Below are 16,180 nucleotides of genomic sequence, written 5' to 3' on the forward strand. Positions count from 1 at the left end.
CTGTGTAATTCAGGCATTGCCCTTCCCCGCCCCCCTCCTCCCCGGCACTGTGTCTGCCATCTAGTGGCAGTAATTGTGGTCTTGCAGAACTGGACTGATACTGCTAATTTATATCCCATAGTCAACTGAGCAGCCTTGTGACAGCAACAGACTTCATTCACTAGACACATGAGCTGATTGGGAATGGGGAACAGAGGTGCAAGATTCTGGATGCCAGATTCAATCCTTTGAGTAATCTAAATGACAGCAGGGGGGTTTTGGTAGGGTGGGAGTTGTTTGTTTTAATTATTATTGGGTTTTTTGTTGCTTTATTTATTTTATTTGTATTACAATAGTGGTTTGCAAACCTAGTCGTGGACCAGAGCTCTATTGTGCTAGGCGCTGTACAAACACAGAACAAAAAGACAATCCCTGCTCCAGAGAGCTAATAATCTAGGTATGACATAAGTTTCTGAGGCATATATCACCTAAGTATTTGGAAAAAAAGGATTCTTCCTTAAAAAAAAAAAGAAGAAGAAGAAGAAGAAGAAGGCAAAGCATAATTGCCCATTTTGCTTCTATTCAGATAAGCTTTTCAAATAAAAATCCCTGTGATCAATCCTGTGTGCCAGTTTGATAATGCTGCTGTGGTAGGAATTATAGAATATCTACTTGAGAGTTCCAGATCCACCACATTCTAAAGGGACAATGCTGATGTTAAACTAACTTGTGCTCTTAGTGTAACAGCTCTCATTCTGGTCTTTCTCTAGTTCTCTGGCTGGCCAAATCATTATCTGTACTGAAAAATATGAAATCTTAAACACAACAACCCACAGATATCTGTCTGAAACATCACCCAAAATGGCTATGTGTCCTGTTTCTGATCTCTCACAACTGTGAATCAGGAGCTTCTCCAGTCAAGTTGGTGGTGACAAAGTAAAGTGGACTGATTCTTACACTTGTAAGAAGGGAGGCTTCTTAAAGGTTTACCCCAGAGTTTCCTTCCGTATACGTCCTTGCTACACAAGCCACTCCAGGGGCTATTTTTATCTGACACCTCAGTATTATTTTCCAATAGCCCTTTGTGGTGAGTGAGCTGCCAAAATGTCTCTGTTTTCTGCTTCCTTCGTCGTCTTTTCTCATTCCTGTCTAAACACTTTCACTCATGCTGCCCCCTGCACTTAAAATAGTCTCCCAGACAGTGTGCTGCAAACCCCCTCCTTCTACTCCTGGAAGTCACTTCTTATCACTCAGTGATGGAGCTGATTCACATACTACCTAATCTGAACCCCACTGAAGAAAGAGTCGCATTGACTTCAGTGTGCTTTCAATCAGAATTATAACCTGGAGCTTGGTTGGGCCTATTGTAAAGTGAGGGTCAAAACAACCCCACCTGTAGGGGCCAGCTATGAAGTTCAGACCTAGATTTGCAATACTTGAATATTTGGAATTGTTCTTATCCAGGACATAGTTTCAGGCTTATCTCTCCCCCAGCCCCACCTGTTTAGTAAAGAGACAACCTCCGCTGAGCACATTGATATTTTAATGGCACTGTATCTGTGTGTAACTTTGGACTGTGAGACCTTCAGGATAGGAATTTTTGTTTTGGCCTTATGTTACCTGTCATAAAGTGCCAGTGTAGCCTGCTGGCGAGCGTGCATTATAGGTCCCCGTCTGTGCTCAGTCCACAAAGTACCTGAGGCTATTACGGCATCAATTAGGGATCCTTCGCTATTTAGCTTAAGCTATAGCAGCTCATGCTTTTAGCTTTGGAGGTTCCCAGTTCAGTCCCCGGTGTGTCAGCCAAGGTGACAATCATCATACTATAACTACGAACCTTTACTAATTAGATGCCAATCGTTTTAATTTGTCTCTGAGCATAGCACTTGGCAGCTCCATCTTTAGGAGAAGAAAAAGATGAAAATCAACAAAAAGATAAAAAAACATTGTAAGTGTTTCTCTCCCCATGCCATTAAAATGCCTTTTTATTTCTGTAGCCATGAGTGGCAGCTACAGAACTTGCAGCAAGGCAGCAGGTGGAAGTGGACACTCTGAGTCCTCTGGTACTATCTGTGCTGATCTAATTCTAGACAAAACAATTCCTCCACTTGAGAAACTGGTAGTAACTTGGAGCATGCAGGAGGAGCAAGTCAGGCCTGTGGCATCCACTTAAACATGTAACCTGTTGTGGGGGAGGATTGGTGCCAATGAATCAGTTGCTCCCTTTCTCCAACAACTGTGGGTGATTGCTCTCCAACAGTCGAACCCCTGTCTGCAACATGTAGGTGTATGGTGGAGCTTTTGAGGGAGGCATGAGCAGGTAACAGATTTTTCAGGTCGAGCCCGTGTGCCCTGACACTGAATCGAACAATTCTAAATCTCCTCAGCAGGCATGCGTCTGTAAATGTCAAAACTCACATTTGCCTACCTTGTTCTGGAAGGTGTACATACATTTTTTTTTTTGCTATTACAGACCTGAAGTGATCCTTGCCTTTTCTTTCCCATCAGAGAGTTGAATATTTGTAACCTTCATCTATATCTCAAATTGCAGGTAGTGATTAATTATTCAATTGTGAAAGGACTGAAGTACAATCAAGCAACACCTACCTTTCATCAGTGGCGCGATGCACGGCAAGTCTACGGCTTGAACTTCGCAAGCAAGGAAGAGGCTACCACGTTCTCCAATGCAATGTTGTTTGCGCTGAATGTCATGAATTCACAGGATGGAGGTATGAGCAATCACTTTGCTCTGCTCTTTTATTAATCGCTCTGCTAGCCTGTGGTACTTGCTGTCTGCATTTACGTACCTCAGTCATATGTTGCAGGTACGCCCACTATCTGTGCCATGCCAAAACAAATAAGCAGAAAGGTGTAATTTAGTCTCCTTGTTGAGGGTCTTTAATTGCACCAACAGTTGCTGTGGCGGGCGCTGTACGTATTTGTATGATTTGCTTTTCCTTCTTTCTTTCCATTTTTCACTCAGTCTAGTCCACACCAAGAGATTAGTGGCAAAATTTTGCCATCCTTACACTGCACAGTAGCTGACTGGGCAAGTAGCTCCATTTATTTATATGAAACTACTGGTGGAGTAATGTACAACTCAATATGGGTAAGAGAGTCAGAATCTGAATCTAAACAAACAAAAAAGCTAGAGGAAAACTGTGACATCTCATAAAATTTTACATGTCGAACTTGGAGCTTGTGTTTCTTCAGGTGTCTTATCTGTCAGTTACAAACGTTGGCTACATTGGCCTACCTCCCTTGCATAGAGGGTACAGTGTTTGGCTTCTGGTTATAGGACACAGTAAGGGTCAAAAATTTAAATCTTGGCTTTGGCTTATGCTGTTACAAGTAGTATATTGACTGCAGTTCAGGTTTATAGTGGAAAGTAATTGCTTCATGAGTGGAAAAGGTGACTGGTGGTGTCTTGCCAAAGACACAGACTCGGGGCCGTATTGCCCAGTGAAGGTCACTTTCATAACCCAAGAGGTTTTAAGTTTCTTCTGTAAGCTTAAAGCCTTTGATCTATAGTATCAGAGTCAAATTCTGCGCTCAGTGATGTGTCTGTTTGGGGCTCTGACCCAGAGCGGCCGTTTGCCTCTCTGGTTTTCTGGTAGGCTTGCCTCAGCTCCTTAAGTTTCATGTGGCATTGCTTCGGGTCCCTGTTATGGCCTCTGTCCTTCATGCCCTGGGAGATTTTGACAAATGTTTTGGCATTTCGAAAACTGGAACGGAGTTCTGATAGCCCGGATTCCTCTCCCCATACAGCGATCAGATCCCGTACCTCCTGTTCAGTCCATGCTGGAGCTCTTTTGCGATTCTGGGACTCCATCATGGTCACCTCTGCTGATGAGCTCTGGCCAGCGTGGCAAGCTGCAGGTGACCATGCAAACAGGAAGTTGAAATTCAAAAGTTCGCGGGCCTTTTCCTGTCTACCTGGCCAGTGCATCTAAGTTGAGAGTGCTGTCCAGAGCGGTCACAGTAGAGCACTCTGGGATAGCTCTTGGAGGCCAATACTGTCTAATTGCGTCCACAGTACCCCAAATTCGACTCGGCAAGGCCGATTTAAGCGCTAATCTACTTGTCAGAGGTGGATTAAGGAAATCGATTTTAAGAGCCCTTTAAGTCGAAAAAAAGGGCTTCATCGTGTGGACGGGTGCAGGTTTACATCGATTTAATGCTGCTAAATTCGGCCTAAACTCCTAGAGTAGACCAGGGCTTAGTGGGATTCTCCTCTGCATGTCTAGGAAGCAGTATCCTGCCACCTGCCCTCCACTGGTCCTTCTTCCTTGTTTGGCCCTTCCTCCTAGAAGAGGACTAGAAGCACAGTGGGTACCAACTGAGCACCAACTCCTGTCATAGCTAGTAGTGACATCATCCACTGCTTTCAGCCAACAGAGGGATTATGCTTGAGGATTAGCCCTATGTGCACATGTTACCCTTTGGTAAGTGTGTGTTACAGTTCCCCCCCATGCCCAGTCAGTATAGCAATTCATGCTTTTAGCTCTGGAGGTCCTCAGTTCAATTCCTGGCGTGCTGGCCAAGATGAAGGTTGTCATACAAGCCCGCTGTCCATGCTTCCCAAGGAGCCACTTCCTCCCTCCTTGTGGCAGCACAGAGAGTCACAGTGCTGTTTTGCAGCATCCATAAGTGTGTAAAACATTCTAAGTGGATGGACACCCCCTCCTCTCCACCCCATGCCCTCTTAACTGTGTCAGTGGATACATGGCCTTTTCACTGTATATGGACCTTCGTACTGCATATCCCTCATCCCATGATTTGACCTAATATTAATAAAAATGAATTTTAAATATCAGGTGAGACCATTTTTGGAGTAGGTGGGGGAAGAGGTGTGGTGCTTTAAACATTCCGTCTGCAGCCAACCCAAACTTTGTAGGATTTGGCTAGAGCAGGAGAAGCAGAGAGGGAAACTGATTGATGTAGTGTGTGTTATCTTGGCTCAAGAGGAGTGAAAGGCAGAATGTAAAGAAATGGTATAAACGGTGAATAGATAAACTAAAGCTGAAGAATCCTTTGAGCTCTAGTGCTCGAAATGTTATCAGTATTTTCACATCAGGGAACATCAGAGTGTCGGCTTAATTTTTCTGCTGTTGAAAGGTGGATGTCATTTACTTGGTTCAATAAGCTGTGGTGGAAAGTTTTCTCCTGTGTCCTTGACAACTCTCCATTTTGGGGCAACAGAGTTCTTTACTCTAACAGACATTCAGCATCTCCTTGCCACTTTCCACAGGACTCCTGCATTGTTGCGCTTTAGACCAGCAACAGCAGCAGAAATACTGTAATTCATCTAGAACAAAGGATTTCCCATCATCTTTGAAGAGCATAACAAATCTAACGGCTCTGTAGTCCCTTCTCTGCTGCGCTGTGCGAAAAACACTTCAGGAAGGAAATTGAGTCTAAAGAAGAAAAAGTGTTGAGAGAGCTAAGAGGGACTGAAGCATGTGGAGAGAAAAAGGAGAGTGGTACATGTGAGACTCTCCAGCTTCGTCACACCCTACCCTGTTTACATTCCAGAGAGATGTACAAACTGGTGAAATTCCCAGAGTTCAGGGACAAAAAGTGCTTTCCCCCTGGCTTTTCTACTAGTCCCGATAAGTGACAGAAGTATTTGAAGAGTATGAGAATTTGGGAAAATATCCATCAAGCCTTAAGAAATGTAGTATTTGTTTGTTAATAGCAACCTAATCTAGGCTTTAGTTCCTGACTCAGTGGAGGACATCTACAAACTGTTTCCTTCATGAATGTGCTTTATGGACTCACTAGTGATGACTCCATTTGGGGTTAATTTGACCTATAAATCAACATGTCCTACATTAAGCATCTACCATCTTGTTACGTAGGGCTAGATTATGACTTCAGGCAAGGGATAATGTGGAAGCTCCTTCACCCCATGAGATATTGTTCGACAGAGACAGTCCTCTGAGTCACTGAGTCACAATCCCTCCCCTGCTTCTTCCTTGCTCCTCATGAGAGAGTGTGATGGGATCCCCGGGGTACAATCTGAAACTGTGGGACCACTGTGCCTCCTTAACTCTCTAGCCTGGGTTGTCTCTCACAAAGCTAGGCCAGTGACAAGCAGCAAAACCCCTCCAGGCACTGTGATCACTCAGCCATCAACAAGTGGAGCTACACACCCAGCTAAACAGCATGAATACTCTCTGAGCCACTCTTGAATCATACAGAGAGAGGCACCAGCAAATCACCCCAGCTCCCAGCCTTGCACCCCAGAAATATCTGGTCTTACACCGCTCAAGAATCCCTTGGACAGTGCAAGCTCATAAGTTCACCACTTCTTCAAAGGAAAGTGGACATGCACCAGCCTTTGTAATCTGAAGTGAGATTCCCCAAGCATTTCAACCAAAAACACACTGTTTTACGTTTTACCTAAAACAGATTTATTAACAACAGAGAGACAGATTTTAAGTGATTATAAGTAGCAGGCATAGAGATCAAATTTGGTTACCTAAGAAATAAAAATAGAAACGCAGTCTACATTCTAACTTTAACGGACTAAGCAAAAATTGAATCAAGCAGTCTATCACCCTAACAGATTTGCAGGCAGCTCACAGGTCCTCAATACACAGGCTGGATTCCCTTCCAGCCTGGACCAGTCTCCCTAGTTCAAAATCTTTGTCTATCAGACTGTTTTCCAGGTGTTGAGATGTGTGGGAGAGAGGTCAAGTGACGATATCACTGTCCATCTTTTATACTTTCTTCCAGCTGCTAGAAAGACCCTGGCTGTGACATGGGATCAGGCAGTCCTCAATGCATACGTGCCCTCTCTGAGAAGCTTGTGGGATAGCGTATTCTTCTTGATGGGCTAACACCTGTCTGGCCAGTGATAGCTGCTCCTACTGAAAGGCTGGCTGTGGGTGTTTCCCAACCTCACAGAATATTTCAGCAACCATATAGCAGTACTTCATATCTTCATATATAATGATAGCACATACAATTCAACAGGATGTTATGGTTCAACAGATCAAGACCTACAAACGATACCTCACAGGGCATGCATTGTACAAAACATATAATCATATGACAGTGGTGAATATGTGGGATCCGGGGTGCTATGCTGAGGTACAGAGTGTCACAGAGGGGTTGTCCTATTCCTTCAGGAAATTACTTCCATCCTCCCACCATGTTGCTCAACTACTCTGGTCAGTGAGTAGGGAGGGTGGAGCCAAGACTCTGCCCAATCCCTGCCCGCTTTCTCCAGAGAGGGAATAAACAGGGGAATAGCTCCACTTCTTCCTGTGGGCCTGAAGCCAAGGTCCAGATAGCAAGGTGAAGAGGTTCAGCAAGGCTTCCTACTCCCTTGTGCAGGCACATCATCCCATCCTCAATCTAGCCTTCTTTCAGACAGAAAAAATCATGTAGTTTTTGTTGTTGAGAAATAATTTGGTATATGCAGGGGGAGACCATAGGTTTTAGGGCCTGATTCTGCAACTGTCACTCAGGCTGAGTAATGGTGTGTAATGACAGCAAAACCAGGCTCCTTGACTGGGATCTTCAGAGGAGCCAAGGGGAGATAGGCACTGCAATACCATTGAAAACTCAGTTGGCTCTGGTTGCCCAGTTCCCTTGGGCTCCCCTGAAACTTGCAGCGTCAGTATTTGGCTGTTTCTCTGATACATCTCATTTCTGCTCTTTGCTGCATTGTGGTTGGAATCCTCACCCAAGTCTCTCTCAAAATCTGCAGCATAGAAGAAACTAATGACTTTCACTGTTGCAAACTGTCGGCTTCTCTTTCCTTTCTCAGCTGATTTAACGTGGTGTGTTGAGTCTCAGCACTGCCATTTTGGCTCTGTGATAATAGACTGGGGGATGTTTGTCTGTTTATCGGACACCTAATTTCTTTCAAAGAAAGAGAAATCGATCCTTGAAATAATTTTGATTTTTAAAACCTCCTTCAGTTTTATGTTCACTTGCTACCATCTTTATTTAAGTGCTTGGATAATCAGTAGCCTCTGGTGGCTCTAGAAAAATGTGACTGATTTCATTAAGCACAAGAATTAGTTTAACAGGACAGGCATTTTATTTTTCTTTGGCCCTGGTCTGTCAAATGTGCTTTCATTCAAGTGGAATCGTGTTTTATTTAATTCTGTTCCTATAGATACATTGTTCCCCTCCCCCTTTTATTTTTATTGGTATTTTAAAGTCTTTTAAAACTAAAAATAAAAAACTAAAAACTGAAAAGAAAATTCTGTGATGCTGCTGTCACCGATTAAATGAGAGGAAAACAATAATAAAAATTGTTGACAACATAGTGAATTTGCATGCAGTGTGGTTGTAGCCATGTTGGCCCCAGGATATGAGAGAGACAACTCATATCCTGGGACCAACACAGCTACAACCACACTGCACACACCTCAAAATGTTGTTGACAACATAGTGAATTTAATATCTTTTATTGGACCAACTTCTGTTGGTGGAAGGGACAAGCTTTTGAGCTTCACAGAGCTCTTCCTCAGATCTGGAAAAGGTGATGAGTGTCCAAGCTCAATAAAAGGTGGGTCAGATTGTTAAGCATAAGGGGCTCACACATGCTGTAGGAGACAACTTAAAATGAAGTGGACAGTTAAGGATTAGCAGGCAGTCTCGGGCGTTGTAATGAGCCATAAACCCAAGGTCTCTGGTAAATCCATGATTTTTATCAGGGAGTCAGATGTTGGCACATGCAGGCCCACATTTTCAATGATCCTCAACAAATTCCCTAGAACAGTTAGTGGGTACACACAAATTTGTCTGTGCGTTGTGCACACATCATGTTTTTACTTCTCTGGCTACCAAATCTCTGCAAGCAGATGGCTCCTTTGCACGTGCAAATAGTCTGCTTTTTGTTACCAAAAGAAAGATGCCTGCAAATTTTAAGAACAAAGTTGAGGAAGCCTATTGAAGATTTGTTCCTGAGATAAAAAGAAAAGGAGTACTTGTGGCACCTTAGAGACTAACAAATTTATTTGAGCATAAGCTTTCGTGAGCTACAGCTCACTTCATCGGATGCATTCAGTGGAAAATACAGTGGGGAGATTTATATACATAGAGAACATGAAACAATGGGTGTTACCATACACACTGTAACCAGAGTGATCATTTAAGGTGAGCTATTACCAGTAGGAGAGCGGGGGAGGGGCGGGGAGAGGGGAACCTTTTGTAGTAATAATCAAGGTCGGCCATTTCCAGCAGTTGACAAGAACGTCTGAGGAACGGTGGGGGTGGGGAATAAACATGGGGAAATGGTTTTACTTTGTGTAATGACCCATCCACTCCCAGTCTCTATTCAAGCCTAAGTTAATTGTATCCAGTTTGCAAATTAATTCCAGTTCAGCAGTCTCTCGTTGGAGTCTGTTTTTGAAGTTTTTTTGTTGAAGAATGGAGACTGGGAGTGGATGGGTCATTACACAAAGTAAAACCATTTCCCCATGTTTATTCCCCACCCCCACCCCCCACTGTTCCTCAGATGTTCTTGTCAACTGCTGGAAATGGCCCACCTTGATTATCACTACAAAAGGTTGTCCCCGCCCCCCGCTCTCCTGCTGGTAATAGCTCACCTTAAGTGATCACTCTGATTACAGTGTGTATGGTAACACCCATTGTTTCATGTTCTCTATGTATATAAATCTCCCCACTGTATTTTCCACTGAATGCATCCGATGAAGTGAGCTGTAGCTCACGAAAGCTTATGCTCAAATAAATTTGTTAGTCTCTAAGGTGCCACAAGTACTCCTTTTCTTTTTGCCAATACAGACTAACACAGCTGCTACTCTGAAACCTGTTCCTGAGATGTTTCTTCCATGTAATCAAAATAAAAGGGATAGTGTTCTGGTCTGTCTTTAACCTTTAAATTAGGTAATTTAGCCGCTGGACAAAAGACAGTCTCTTTAGCATACTTGAGTTCAGTACAAGATGTGTTCTGAGTCAAAACACTCCCTGCTTGGGAGCACAGAGTCCACCAATGACATAGGTAATGATGCAGTTGAAGAGTTATGGCCCAACTATGCAGCCCTCTCTTGCAACAGACTCAACTGAGAGGAAAATCTCCTGTTTGACTCTAACTGTGCTGAGTGAATCACCATATGCTGCCTCTGCACAGCCCTTTCTGCACCTGGCCGTTCTCCACAGAGAAGTCACAAAACCTCTATTAATTGCCTTCCTCTATGGCGCCAGAGAAACGTTCCCTGTGTGTTCTCATGCATCTTCAGACTCTTCGCCAGGTCAAGCATCCTGGGTTGCCTGCTGTATGACGTTCCAGAAACAAGGCTCATTTTCCTGGGGTAAATGCTCCCCTAATTTCTCCTGTCAGTCCCAGCAAATTGTAGACCAACAGCAAAATTCACGGAGCTTTTTTGCCTGACAGGCATATGTTATAATTCTGCCTCTTCAGCCTCCATTTTAGATAGACGCATTTAAGTGGGTGATGAAATTGAAAGTAAAACCCTTCTTCAATACTTAGTGACACTGCCTTCCCCACTTGGGTGGATTTGCAAATGGCAGCTCATCTCGACATCTGCATTAGCAGTATAGATAAAGGTCTTTCCTCAAGGGTTCCCAATTCAATTAGTTTTGTTAACAGATTCTTTTTTTTTTAATTTTAAGGAGTAGTAGATCCTATTGGCAAATCACCACAAGCCTGAGAGCACCAAATGGCAAAGTCACATCCAAAGTACAATGCCCTCAGTGCAGAAGTGCACATTAAAATCTGCCAGGACATCAGAGTCTTTGTGGTAATGTGTCATTGTCAATAGAGCGCTGGATTGGCACTTGGGAGACCTGGTTCTGTTCCCCAGCTCTGCCACTGACCTGCTGGGTAATCTTTGGCAACTCACGTCCCTCTCTGTGCCTCAGTTTTCCCATCTGTAAACTGGGAATAATGATACTGACCTCCTTTGTAAAGTGCAACTTGCCAAATAACTATGGGAGTGACTCTGTGGGGCTGGAAGCGTATATAATGCCATAGTGCAGATCATCTCAGATTTACACCAGAGTTAAATGGTTAGGAAAATTCTTCCAAAGAGTGGAGTGTTAATTGACATGTGTGTAAATGATAATTGAGTGCTAGATCACAATTTAATAAGCTGCCCTAAGTAAGGGGTCTTCCCTGCATACCTGCACTGTCCCTGGAGCAGACCAGGGCATGAATTGTGACTCTGAGAGTCAGTTAATTTCCTGATTTCCCCCTTGGTTTCAGGAGGTAATCCATTAGTGGCCTCTGCCAGTGGCAGATTACTTGTGCTTTTGCCATGGCTCAGCTGTGCTGGCTGGCGCCCATAACGGAGATGGAGCAAAATCAATGCAGCTTGTGCTCCTGAGTCATTTATGTGCTTTTGAAAATCCCACCCCAAAGCTACAATGGTACAAAGCTAGATGAGAAACCTTATATTTAAATAACCTAGAACATCAAACTGCAGGAATGGAAAACCATGTGACAGATGGAAAAAGTCTTTCAAGGCCATTATGGTTAGTGTGATCACTGGTTTAACTTAATTCACAACCCGTTAAAAGAAAATAATGCTCTAAATATAAAATTGAGATTTGTGAAAATCAAGCCCTTGCACATAGTGTCATGGTACAGGGATCATATGAAAACATAGGAAAGGGAAATTTGAATAGTTTTATGGAGAAGTGGTAGATGAAAATATTCAACATATATAAAGAGAGAGAAAAAATTCTATATGGTTAAGAGCATCTAAAATTGCATACAAGAGTCTGGCAAATTACAAAGATTTAAATAGTTGGACTGAAAGAGTAAAGAAAAAGTACTGAAACATGTATGAGAACAAGGGAAATAGCATCTACATTCCAGCAAATTATTTTCTTCTCAGTTTTCAGCTTCTGTTAACAAAGAGCAGAGCTCGGATACCCGTGAGAAATATGTTCTTAAAACAAGGAGGTGGAAGCCGCGGTTTGTACCCAGCAAAGCTAAGAGTGTCACATACCAAGAAATCATAAGTGAAATGTTGGTGGTATTGAAGCCAATGGGTATGTTGCCATTGGCTTCATTAGGGACAGGATTTTATCCCATGTTTTGTGGGACGGAAGCAGCAGAACAGTTTCTGGACAAATTCAAACTTGTATCCAGAGATGTCTCAGATTTAGACAGAGGTAATAGATAATAATAAGGGGTATAGCCATCCTTTATTTTCAAAAGGACTTTTTGCTTTGGATGTTGTACTATACTTGGGAAAGGCAATTTACATTATTTTAGGCCAACAGAGAATTATAATCTTTCAAGCTAGAATTGAGCTAGTAAGAATTTCCCTTGCAAAAGTGGATTTTGGATTATATTGTTGTTTACAGCTCAACATAAAATATTATTATTGTACTTGGTTATTCTCTTGAAGTTAGATATTTTGAATCCTTCTGTAAAACTTTGTTGGAGCAAATAATTTGCTGAATTGCATTTATTTATATTAAATACTGATGTCCAAACTGATAGACTCATGTATTCCATACCATGTTGGTAGGATGCAGTTTTGTATCCGCTAAAGATCCAAAAAATAAAAATAATTTTAAAACCAAAATCCAGGAACTCAAAACCAGAAATGGAATATTCTTTTATTTTCTTTAACCAGCAAAAGATACAATCAATGGCAAGTACAGGGCCAGGCTCTCACCTACAGGATCCAATCCTGAAGTCTTTACCAGGCAAAATTCCAGAACCTCAAGATTTGGCCTATAAATCTGATTTTCATGAACTGTTGAGTACCTCTAGATCTTGGTATGAGCTAAGATATGTCGTTTGTTTGGACTCCACAGCCCCATTTATAATGTAAGAAGTTGTACTTGTTTTCCTCTACGTCTGTTTGTCTTTTTGGGCTCCTTCTTGTGGCTAATTTAACACTTGAAAATTATTGTGTGTGTTTCTTTGTAAATATCTAATACAGTTTCATATATAAATTACATCATGAGCACAGCAATTAAAGGGGGAAATACAAACACACTGCATCCCCTAAAGGGAAAAGAAACTTAGAATAATTATTAGGTGTATTGTCTTTGCTTTATTTTGATTCAAGCTCATCCTCCAAATTGTTATTAGGGAGGACATACAGTGATTAAATAAGCCCACCTTTCAAAAATAGGGACCACAAAGCATTGTCCATGTCTTCTTGCATTTAAGGATCAATCAGGAGTACCTTTTAGCTTCCCAAACTCAGCTAGTGTAAATCAGCATCTCCATGATCTATGCTGATTTATACCATTTGAGGATCTGGCCACTGGTGCACAAAGCAACTTTAGTTAAGGAACTATATTATCAGAGTAGAATTTGTACTGCTAGACTAGGTAGAATCCACCAACCCCACAAGTCATGGAGTAGGTTCTGCTCCTCACTCTGTGAGCACTCAGAACACCAACTGAGTAAAATGATAGAATGTCTGCTAGACTTAGGAGAAGTTTTAGAGTGTTAACAGTCTCAATTTAGCCTCTTAGGCAGAGGCAAGGACAGAAGAATTTTCATAGCTGGAAATTCCAATAATCAATCTGGTCTGATATCTTGTCTCTAACAGTGGTCAGTGTTGGATCCCCAAGAGAAAAGTGTGGAACCTCAGTGAACCTAAATTGTGTAATATTCTACACTGAGAAGGAATGTGCCTTCAGCTGGTGATCCATTTGTGCTCTGAAGCATGTAACTTTTATCCTAGTTAGTATAATGACAGATGCTGTTCTTTTTCAAACACCTGTGTAATCGTTCTTTGGAAAACCAAGCCTGATGAACTTGTCTCACTTAGCCAAAAGTGCATGAATCAAAGATGCCACTGGAGAAACAAATGCTGAACATGCCCAATGTGAAAGTAACTATTGAAACTAAAAGCAATGCAAAATATACGTGTTGGAGTGCTGATGTTTGGAGCTCAGTATGAGTGACATTTACTCGTCCGTGTAGGGGTCTCAATAGACCTCAGTACAGTGCAACCACTTGGGCTTTTGTTATGCATAAGAGAGGGCAAGGCCATGTGCAGGGGAACTCCACAGCTCTTGCATGCAGTGGAGCTAGGTTCTATGTCAACCCTACATAGTGCAGCAAGAGGGAGGGACATGATGTGGCTGGAGTGTGGACATGACACTTAGTCAGTAATCCCAGAGATGTGGTAACCATGAATTGCCTGGTGGGGAATGCACAGAGATTGTAGCCCTTGCTTCAGTACGGGAGCTATAATGTAACAGGCTGTGTAGCTGCCCAGCCTTCAGGATGGTCAATGGAATCTTTTCCCACCAGCATAGTTCTGTGCACACAGTCCTTTTACTCAGATTTTGTGCAGGGCTCTGGAGAAAACAAAGAGAACCAAGGGAACTGGTGGATTTCACTTACCTTAGGACGCTGGTGGCATTCTGCAAACTGGCAGAAAGCTCCTATGTGGAAACTGGCAGCAGCTGGCTTAATGATGCTTTCCGAAAACAAGCCCCCATTAACAAATGCTGGAAGAAAAAAACAGTAATAGCTCTGGTATAAAAATCAAAATGTAGCTCATGTGGAGGTGATGTGCTTCCCAAGTTAGGAGCTGGAGGGAATACAAAACAGGTGAGCCTGACATTTTATATATGCTAGTACTTGCAAAATCATGTGATACTCAGTTGGTGGGGATGAACTTTTCTCTCTTTTATATAGTCTCTTGTGGTATCATGTTGGCAAGCAATTTGCTAACGGTCATTTTAAATGGTTTTCAGTAAGAGATACTTATTGTATTATTAATAATACTTGCATGGACAATATGCATTTTGGAGTGTAGGATACAAATATAAAGGCAGTCCCTGTGCTGAGAAACTTATCATCTAAAAGATGGGCACATATCAGACAAATCGGGAGACCTAGAGGAGAGTGCAAGCTTGAAATGTTTTGATTTGTTGGCTGATCTCACTCACCTTTAAAAGCAACTTGAATAGCTAGTGGGGAGCCAGGTGTGGAAAGGAGCAAATGTGTCAGGGTTTTAATTAGAGTTGTACTGCACTGTAACGATGCTGGTTCTGGCGGGACCCAACTGAGAGTGCCAATTCAGGACACATTGCTTAAAGCAGGGCAGTTACAGCCCAAGGCTGGGGTTTTTCCACCTCTAAGGCAAACCAAACCAGCCAAACAGAGCAGACATTGGTCTCACCCCACTGGCTAACCACAAGTCACACAAGCAATTTGCTCAGACACTCCAGTTTCCCAGTATCACCACCAGTGGCACTCATTATGGATATAAATGGTTATGAAAACCAGTACCCCAGTAAAAGAAAAAAGGTTCTCTCGATCCCAAAGGATCAAGCCCCAGACCCAGGTCAATATACAAATCAGATCTTACCCACAAATCACACTGTTGCCAATCCTTTAGAATCTAAAATCTAAAGGTTTATTCATAAAAGGAAAGAAATATAGATGAGAGCTAGAATTGGTTAAATGGAATCAATTACGTACAGTAATGGCAAAGTTTTTGGTTCAGGCTTGCAGCAGTGATAGAATAAACTGCAGATTCAAATCAAGTCTCTGGAGAACATCCACAGCTGGCATGGGTCATCAGTCCTTTATTCAAAGCTTCAGTGTAGCAAAGTCCCTCCAGAGGTAAGAAGCAGGATTGAAGACAAGATGGAGGAGCTGCAGCAGCTTTTTATATTCTCTTGCCATGTGGTCTTTCTTTCTTTGTCCCAAAGACAAGCTGTCCATCACATGGCATGAAAAAACCTCAGAGTTCTGTCCATAAGCATGTCCCTGCATACCTTGCTGAGTCATAAGGCGAGTCTGCCTTCTCTCAATGGGTCAATTGTATAGCTGATGGTACCTAATGGGCCATCAAGCAGGCTAGGCAGAGCTGTCACCAACTTGTCTGGAGTGTTCCCCAGAAGCATAGCACAAGTTTGAAATACAGACCGTATAGATTCAATATCCAATATTCATAACTTTAACTATAAAAATGATGCGCACATATAGACAGCATAATCATAACCAGCAAACCATAACCTTGTCTTAGACACCTCATTTGACCCCCTTTATACAAGGTTTGGTGCCACTACAGGACTTTGGTTGCAACAATGTTCTATACAGTCCCAGTTCAAGTCAGTAATATCACATGCACATGTTCAGAAATTGCATGTATTGCCCCCTCCCCACCACCCCAGCCTACCTCCTCACACATATTTTGAAGCCCCCAGACAGGTTTGATAGGTTGCTATAGAGATGGATTCATTTCCCTTGATCTGTACCGAT

The 16,180-nt window shown here is 42.5% G+C and overlaps 1 protein-coding gene across 2 annotated transcripts in view; it reads left to right on the plus strand.

Annotated features, from left to right (window-relative positions):
• EVL (Enah/Vasp-like) overlaps positions 1 to 16,180 on the plus strand; it is a 187,118-nt gene that overhangs the window by 86,551 nt on the left and 84,387 nt on the right. For both annotated transcript variants that reach the window (XM_084631262.1, XM_084631263.1), the window contains exon 3: positions 2,531 to 2,708. In XM_084631262.1, the coding sequence (XP_084487388.1) occupies positions 2,531 to 2,708 (178 nt within the window). The remainder of the gene's footprint in view (positions 1 to 2,530; positions 2,709 to 16,180) is intronic.

This window comes from Lepidochelys olivacea (genome assembly GCF_965140295.1).
Source record: "Lepidochelys olivacea isolate rLepOli2 genome assembly, chromosome: 6".
NCBI classification, from domain to species: Eukaryota; Metazoa; Chordata; order Testudines; family Cheloniidae; genus Lepidochelys; species Lepidochelys olivacea.